This window comes from Octodon degus, unplaced genomic scaffold, assembly GCF_000260255.1.
Source record: "Octodon degus isolate 3935 unplaced genomic scaffold, OctDeg1.0 scaffold00047, whole genome shotgun sequence".
NCBI classification, from domain to species: Eukaryota; Metazoa; Chordata; class Mammalia; order Rodentia; family Octodontidae; genus Octodon; species Octodon degus.
The window spans coordinates 7,646,711-7,655,537 of record NW_004524623.1 but is presented as its reverse complement, the minus strand read 5'-3'; the positions used below and the strand labels follow the sequence as shown (position 1 = coordinate 7,655,537).

The window sequence follows — 8,827 nt, the reverse complement described above, 5'->3', positions numbered from 1 at the left end:
CAGTAAAAGAATTAATAACTGCTTCTAAAGATAGATGATAGAAAGATGATAGATAGATAGATAGATAGATAGATAGATAGATAGATGATAGACAGACAGACAGATAGATAAATAGACAGATAATCAAGTGTTGCTTAGTGATGAAGATGCATCCTGAGAAATATGTAGTTAGGCAGTCTTGTTATGCAAATACCATAAAGTGTCTGACACAAACTCTGATAGCCTGGCCTACTATACAACAACACATACAGTAGAGCCCATCGGTCCTAGGGCCATGATGAAAAAAATCCACATACACAAGAGGGAATGATGCAAACATGAGATGCAATAAGCACAAGACATGGGAGGCTACTGCTGGCGTAGACAGAATCCTCTTGTAGGATAATTTTTTTAGTATAAATAGGAATACAAAATAAAATAACAGAAAATGAGAGCATAATAAAAGCATCACCCAGTCACAGGTCTTGTGTCATTTTCATGCATTATGTAGTGCACATAGTTATGTGTCCTATACTTTTACATGACTGGTAGCACAGTGGGTTTGATCACAGTGGGATCTCCACAGACATGTGAGTAATACATTGTGTTGTTAATGCCGCATGTGACTGTATCCTCACATTAACCTCCCAGGCTGGGACGCTTGCACATAGTAAGAGGAATTAGCAGTGGAATTGTTATTCTGTATGTCTTTGGCCCATCTGGCTAGCTTGAATGTACGCATTGGTCTCAGGTTTGTGAGACTGTAAGATGATCATAAAATGAGGTTCTTTTATGATATCTTCCTTGCAGGGGTGGAATGGTTCAAACCAGTGAGCAGTATGAATTTGTGCACCATGCGCTATGCCTCTACGAGAGCAGACTTTCAGCAGAAATTGTCCAGTGATTTGCCGAAGACTTACCAGACCATCTGTCTCCTGGGTGATTAATTAAACTGCCCCTCAGAGGCTGCTTGACACAGCTTCCTGCAATGGAAGAGGAGCTCTCAAGCCTATCTGTGGCATGGATTGTGGAAGGCCTGGCAACGTGTGCGAGGTTGCCAGCCCCTTGTGTATAAGAATGCACCTATACGCATCCCCCAAATCATGTTGAAGGTCCTAGCTGATGAGGTATGACAGATCTCCCACACCGCCTAAGGTGGATTGCATTTTGTCTGTACTATCCACCCTCCCAGAACATACATGTGTACTATTCAGTGGCAACTGTCATCAGGCGATGACTAGAAGAGCTGCCGAAGAAACCATTACTGTGTGTTTAGATGCTTCCATGTTTGCAGTCTGTCTTGTGAGTGGACGGCCAGGTGTTCACCTGTTCCTGTATTAAATGCTCCTACCTGTCTCAGTTAACAGAACCTTGCTGCTAGCACTGCAAGAGACTGATAATGGATTTTTAACCAATAAGTTTTTGTTTTTGAAAAAACATCAAAAGCAGGAACTATTTTATATGGAAATGTGTCTTGATAATATTATCCATTACATGTATATGTACAGTACCTCCTGTCAATCAATTACAGAGCACAATGATTGTCAATGGATATATATATATATGTATTTATTCTCTTATTAGGCATAGAGGTGGCTCCTGCTCCAGAACTCTATCTACTATATTTCTACATTGTGACTTGTTTTACTTTAAAAGGGAAAAACCAATTTGTAGCAACTACAAAGTATCACCAGTTTTAAATACTCGCCTCTCTTTTGCTAAAAAGGGATTTTTGAATATGCTACCTACCTGGAATCCCTCCCCCACCCAAAGGCTGATGCCTTTTGGGGTTGATGCCACCTGAATCTTCATAGGGACGCTGCCTCTTATGTCCTTATATTTCTGAAGGGGTTAAACCTCCAGAGGCAAGAGTAAAAAATAACTACACTCAGCAAACACCTCACTGTTCTGCTCAAGTCTGAATTTTTAAATGTAACGATGTTGACTTTGTTTCATACTGCCAATAAATGACTCTTACTACTAAATACTGAGCAAGTCTGTTCCTTTCCATTTCCATTTGGAAGCAGGCTATTATCGCTTTGGGGGAGCGTGAAGTAAGTAAGGTGACGGGTTTAATTTCAGTGTTCACAGCTGCCCAATGGGATGACCCCCTCAGAACGTACTGTCATTCCTTGATAATGGTCTAACACTGTCGTCATTATAAGGTTTCCCTCACACACTCCCATCCCATCATTATACAGTGTGTTTACGTCTTTGTAACACTTGTCACGGACCCTCATAAATCACCTGGTCTGCATAGATTCAGGAGGATCATATCACCTGGAAAGATGTAATGGTATGGGAGCATTCAATTACCGAAGATTACGATGCTTCCCTCTTGAGGTTAGGAAGTCATGAGGCAAAGATAGGGTAGGTGAGTAGGTGTGACGACTTTGAGAAGTTTTATTCCGTTCATTCCTCTGTTCCTGGAGGCTAGATCTACATTTTTTTTTTTTTTTTTTTTTGAACGAGGGAGGTAATCACAATCCCTTCTTTCTAAGGAAACAGACCAAAGGACACTGGTGTAAAACTTCCCCCAGACAATTCAATTGGAGGAAGTGCTCGTCACAGACTTTTCCCCTCACCACGAAGGCATATTTCCTTCCTAGTCTTTGCTTCTCTTATCTGGGAGAATTTTTTTTTTTTCTCCCCAAGCGAAGCGTGAACAGTTGTTAAGTGGAAAATGGAGGCTGAATTTTACATGGCGATTCTTACCTGCTTGATCTTCACGAGTTCGGGTGAGTGGGTCTGCCTCAGTTTCCTGAGGTCTTTCTCCAAAATCTGACTGAGGAGTCCTTTGACTTTTGAAAAAAATGCCTGAAGTGAGACCGAAATGGAACGAGGTCTCCAAGGCAGAGGAGCCACAAACAAGGAGGAGGGGGTGAGAGCAGGCAGCCGGGCCCACACTGCTGAGATTCCTCTCCAACAGCAAGTGGAGACCCCCGTGGCCCCCGGCAGCACGGTCCCTAAAGGGGTCTTTACAGCGACCAGTGAAGACCCCGGGGAGAAATGTTTTATTACTGTGCAGCAGGTTGTAGCCTCCCCCTGTGTTTTTTCAATCCAGGTTCTAGTTTTACTTTCTTTTGTGTCAAAGACAAAACCTTGAGGAGTATAATTTAAAAGGTGGGAAAATTTGTTTTAATTGGAAGTTGTCATGTGGAAAGGCTGAATATTTGCCTTGAGAGAGCTGAAAAATTTAAGTAAAAACTCATGAAATGCTTTATATGTTTAAATATCTCACTTTTCAATATGAATGTTTAACAATGGGGTTTAACTTTTTTTTTTTTTAAACACATTAAAGCCAGACTTTTTAAACCTGGTATTTCAGAGATATGTAGACATTGTCCCAAAATAAATACTGTTCTCCAAAACTCTAGAAAATTTGGTTTGACAATAGATCCTCTTCCCTTGCTTGCTCTTAGCTACAGATTATGATTAGAGGAGTGAGAAAATGTATTTTATGTTTAACTTGTAATACATGGAACCAGTTTTGAAAGTTTTGGCCAGACTACGTGGTTTGTATCCAATTACTTACTGCAATGTGAATTTAAGAATTGAAGGAGGACATTTTTTTTCTAGTAGTAGAAAAGGGGATCTGGAGTGTGTCAAGGGGTTAAAAAAGATACTAACATTTACACAACTATGGCCCATGTAATTAATTAGGCCAAGACATCATGCCGTATTCATTGGATGTGTCTTTCCTGATCCAAAGGAAAACTGTCTTCTTGGATGGTTTCGTTTCTTCTCCAAGCTTCTTTCTATTGTTCCAGTGGGTGTGTGTTTTTCTTTCCTAAGCCACCCAAAGGCCCACCAAAAACGTGGGAGATGGGATTTGCCCAGTGTGACATTTTGACATTTTTTTATTGTCAGCCTCAGGATTTTATTGTGTTTTCTCCCCTGAGATGTTAAATTATGTGTGCTGAATCTGGGAAATTATTAAAATGTAAATATAAGTACACCTAGGATTGTTTCTTGGCTGACTTGTGGGTGGGTAGTTTTGTTTTTAGTGGTCCTTATAATCTGCAACAATACTTTCTAAGCTTTTCATCTTCCAGAAGGGTTTCAGATTGTCCATGTCCAGAGACAGCAGTGCCTTTCCGTAAATCAGAAAGTGATCGTGGGCTCATGCAATGGGACCAGCCAGAACCAGCAGTGGCTGTGGACTCAGGACGGAAAGCTCCAGCACGTCAAGTCTGCTCTGTGTCTGGGGGTCTCCAGTTCCTCTGGTGGTCCTTCCCGAGCAGCTGTCGTCACCCGCTGCTCCCAGGCACCCCAATGGGCCTGCTATGAGCAGGAAGGGTTCCTTGAGATGGAAAACACTTCTTTCTTTCTCAAGAAACAAGGCCCCAAGGTAGTGGTCAAGAAGGGCAGGAAATACCTCCACAGCTGGATGAAAATAGAGGCCAATGAGAAGGGAAAACTGGTCAATGAAAGCCTCTGCCTAAAAAAAGGTGAGCTATTCCTTTCAAAATCAATTCTCAAAGTCCTTCCACTAAATGTCTTTAATCTAAATGTTTTTATTGTGAATTTAGTTCTCTATTAGAGGTTGGATTTAGGAAGTCATGAAAGATAGACTAACTGAATCAAAGTATATTAGTCACAAAAGACCTTCAAATCACTGGAGAAATTATCTAGCAATTATGTGCCTCACTTAGGGGAACGAACTTTGTCAAGGTTAAGTACATGGTTCCAGGTCACTAGTAAAATAGCTATGATTAAAATTACCAAAGTTTCTTAACTTGTGCAGTATATATTCCATGACACCTATAGTTCCCAAATGCATGACTATAGACTTTTGCCCAATGGTGGCATGAGAATCCCTAGAGGAGGCAGAATCTAGATTTGCCCATAATACTTGATGTCTTGACAAAGCTTCCTATATAATATGAGGCTATCAACCCCATTTGGGAATCAGCATCTACTTTTCCCATAAATCCTTTGTCTTAAGTTTTCCTTTTTGAGGATGGCAGTTTTCTGAAACTCATTTATCTCATTAAGCTTAACAATTAGATAGAGTCAGCTAGATATCTCAGCATTCTAAAGCACCTGCTTAGGCAAGTGCACAGGGACTGTGGTTTGATCCTTGGTACCATATACCATTCCATCTGGGGGTGGGCTGAGCCGGCCACAAGAAAGAAAGACAGAAAGACAGAAAGACAGAAAGACAGAAAGACAGAAAGACAGAAAGACAGAAAGACAGACAGACAGACAGACAGACAGACAGACAGACAGACAGACAGACAGAAGAAAATTGGATACCAAGTGAATGCAATGGGATCTTCCACAATGAAGGTTAAAAGTTATAGTTATAGTTCTTGTTCTTATATAATTCCCAGCTCTACAAAGAAGGTAAAGATTTAAAAGTCAGGTAGAAAATTTAACTTTATCAGAAAATGTTCAATATATGGCTCCTGTCCGCACAACTCATTCCCTATGGCTCATTTATCAAACAGCACAGAAACATTGTAAGTAGACCAGTTGTACTGCGATACACAGGAAGTAAGATGCTTGCCCACACCCTAGCAGAAGATTCTTAAATTAAAACTTTACCAAAAAATAGATATGGATCCAGTAGAGGGCTATTTAAGACGGAAAATAACTCATGAGCATACTATCTCTTTTGACATTTGACACTCATAGAAAACATATCCAGGGATGGACTTCAACACTAATAGTACATAGAACAGATGTTTTATAATTAGCTACTAACATGCCATATCAAAAGCATAGTCAGTAGCATGAATTTTAAAAAAAGAAAGAAAATATCTAGAACAAAAGCAGAGTCAAAATTTAAAAATCTTATATTTGAATATATGTACATATTATACGTATTTTTGCTGTAGCACAATTATAAGCTGATAAGCATATTTCTTGCCCTATCTTCAACTAACTATTGATTAGAAAGAAAAATAATGTGTAGCATGGCATAAAATATGATATTTGTTTTTCTAGAGAAGCCACAGTGAAAATTAATCAAGTACATTCATGCTTACAATGAATGATTTCCATGGCTATTAAACATGGCTTTTTAGAGGGCCAGCCAAATAGCTCAACAGATTAAAGCGCCTGCTTAGGCAGATGCAGGGGCCAGGGGTTCTATCCCCGGGCCTACCGTGCAGGTCCCACCCCCAGGGCACCCTGAGACTGGGCGTGGTGGCGCATGCCTGTAATCCCAGCACTTGGGAGGCTGTAAACAGGAGGATCACTACAAGTCCTATCTACCCAATGAGAACCTGTACACCCTGTACACCCCATCCTAAATACAAAAAAAAAAGACTTTTTAGGGATGGGGAGATAGCTCAGTGGCAAAAGCACCTACCTGACAAACAAGGTCACAAATTTGATCCCTAGTACTGAAAACAAAAAGAATGAAATTGCAAAAATGCCTTTTTAAGTTGACAACTAAACGCTATAGCTTAAATCAGTACAAATATGAAATATGCCCATTATTTATCCAGAGGATATGGATTTTCCTTACATTCTGTAGTAGAAGTAAAAAGAAAGTGAGGGTAAAATTCTGAACTCTATTTTCCATTTTTGCTTCATAAAGGAAATGTTCATGCGTTCAAGCATTCAAATAATATTTCTGTAAACGTACCGTGTGCCAGAGCTTGTGTGGTACCTATTTGACACCAGTGATTCTCAGCCCAAGCTTCAGCTTAGACTTAGTTGGTAGCTTTTAAATAATACTAATGCTTGGGCTCGTCCCCTAAACCAATTACATCAAGTATTGTACTTGCAAAATGCTTCCTAGGTAATTCTAATGGGAAACCAAGCTTGAAAATCAGTAATTACCTCTCACTCCCTAGAGTAATAGAAAAGACAGGTAAGTGAGTAGGCAATTATACTACAATGTTATAGAAAAAAAACCCACCCTTCTTCCTATGCACCTTGCCACTCTGACATATCGAACACTCATTCTTTGAAATTTTTTTAAGGATAATTTTTAAATTGTGTACTTTCACAAGGCATTTAAAGGTCTGCATGGTTTTATCATAGTTTAACCATCTCAGTTCTCATTAAGAGTTTTGGTATCGCTTTTCTGCTTCAATTTTACTTGTCCAATAGAATTTCAGGATAAGTTAAAATTCAATTTAAAAAATCACTGAGAACAATTTTGGGGGGAGAATCTATAGTATAGTAAAATATTTCAAAGAACTGTTGCTACTCTAGTGATTTTCAGTAGGATAAGCATGTAAAACTGGCCTGTCTTTTTAAATTTTTTCATATAATTGTATATCTTTGAAACCTCTTAATGCAACCTAGGAGCAGGACAAATAGAATAGTAGAATAAAACTTAATGGGGTCTAATAGGTAGGAACTTAATTAAATAAGATTTGTGGGTTGTATGGCACAGGGACACCTGTGTCTAACAGGTGACAAAGCAAAGCAAATGCTGGGGTGAGACTTTCATTGTTTCCTCTGAATTTCAAATGCACCCTTGAACAATAATTATCATCTGGGCGAGGTGGTGCCCACCTGTTATCCCAGTGCTAGGGAGGCAGAAAATGGGTGGATCACTACCAGGCCAAGTTGCGTAGTGAGACCCTGCACACAGAAAAACCTAAAAGAGATAATAATAATTAATAATAATAATAATACTAAAATATGTTTATTTTAGACAAAGGAAGACTATCTCTTGTGACAGACATACTCTTTTTTAAAAAAAAATCAACATTTTAAATAGTTATTTTTAAAATTTGAACCAGAAAGCTATTATTATTAGCCATCAGAATAATAGTGAAAGGACTGTCTCCCAACCACCAAGTTATCTGATTACAAATTTGAGAAATATCATTCTCTATTTTGTCAATCAGATATTAAATATTTGAAAACATTCATATGGTGCATTTATTCAAGGTAATCATCAATCAGCTAAAAAGATCTGTTGAATGCCATTGTGCTTTTATATGACTACACACTGGGACTTTTCAAAGGAGTCTTATTTCTTGAATAATAAGTCCAGGGCCAGGGAGATAACTCAGCAGTATAAGCGCCTGCCTGGCAACTGCAAGGTCCTGAGCCCAATCCCCAGTACCAAAATAAATAAATAAATAAATAAATCCAGATCTCTAATTTTCAAAGTTTTGAAATCTAACAACCAGAAGTGTAGAGCTTCCTGCTTAGCCCGACCTTAAGCATGAAAGATAAAATTGTATTGGCCTACGTTTGTGGTGTATTTGTACATTAATACATTCCAGGAGTGTTCACTTACAATTTTATTTTTTAAAAAATCAACTTCCCCATTACCAAATCTCTTCTAAAATGCAACAGATACAGGTAAAAAACAGCAGAAGTCTATTACTACACTATTTAAACTGATTGAGAACAATGATTACATCTTGAGTCTTTCTATGAAGTACCCCACCCTCCGTAGTTCTAACTGTCTCACCTTAGTGGATAACTGAGAGCACAGACAGGACTGAATCCTGTATGTATTGTGTTTTTCTTACACATATGTACTAGTGATATGGCTTAAGCCAGGCACCACTCATACATTAGAACAATGATAACACTCTACTGTCATAAAACACACAAAGGGGATCACTCCAAAACATCTTTTCATATTTTTAGTTTTTCATTTAAAAGAAGCACATTAAGGTTTCTTTTTGACACACCCAAATTATCACGATTCTTACACCTCAGGGCCATGATAGGGGAAAATAAAGGTTACTAAATACAAGCACTGGGATACAAGTGGATCAAGGTGGCTACTAAGATACTACTGGGCAGGCAGCGCATACCGGGAAGATGTGCTGGCTAAGAGGGTAATCCAGTCCTGGCAGCACCAAGTGGCAAGCCTTGAGATTTCATCATGACCCAGAATGGTACACAATGTAAAACATAA

At 39.0% G+C, this 8,827-nt stretch overlaps 2 protein-coding genes across 5 annotated transcripts in view; both read left to right on the top strand.

Annotated features, from left to right (window-relative positions):
- Ptprr (protein tyrosine phosphatase, receptor type R) overlaps positions 1-1,951 on the top strand; it is a 299,949-nt gene extending 297,998 nt beyond the window's left edge. For all 4 annotated transcript variants that reach the window (XM_004632168.2, XM_023716324.1, XM_023716323.1 and 1 more), the window contains one exon: positions 790-1,951. In XM_004632168.2, the coding sequence (XP_004632225.1) occupies positions 790-883 (94 nt within the window). In that variant the 3' untranslated portion in view covers positions 884-1,951. The remainder of the gene's footprint in view (positions 1-789) is intronic.
- A 659-nt stretch (positions 1,952-2,610) lies between these two features.
- The window catches only part of Ptprb (protein tyrosine phosphatase, receptor type B), a 160,164-nt gene continuing 153,947 nt past the window's right edge, over positions 2,611-8,827 (top strand). The window contains exons 1-2 of the mRNA XM_004632213.2: positions 2,611-2,717; positions 4,035-4,430. Coding sequence (XP_004632270.1) covers positions 2,663-2,717; positions 4,035-4,430 — 451 coding nt within the window. The 5' untranslated portion in view covers positions 2,611-2,662. The remainder of the gene's footprint in view (positions 2,718-4,034; positions 4,431-8,827) is intronic.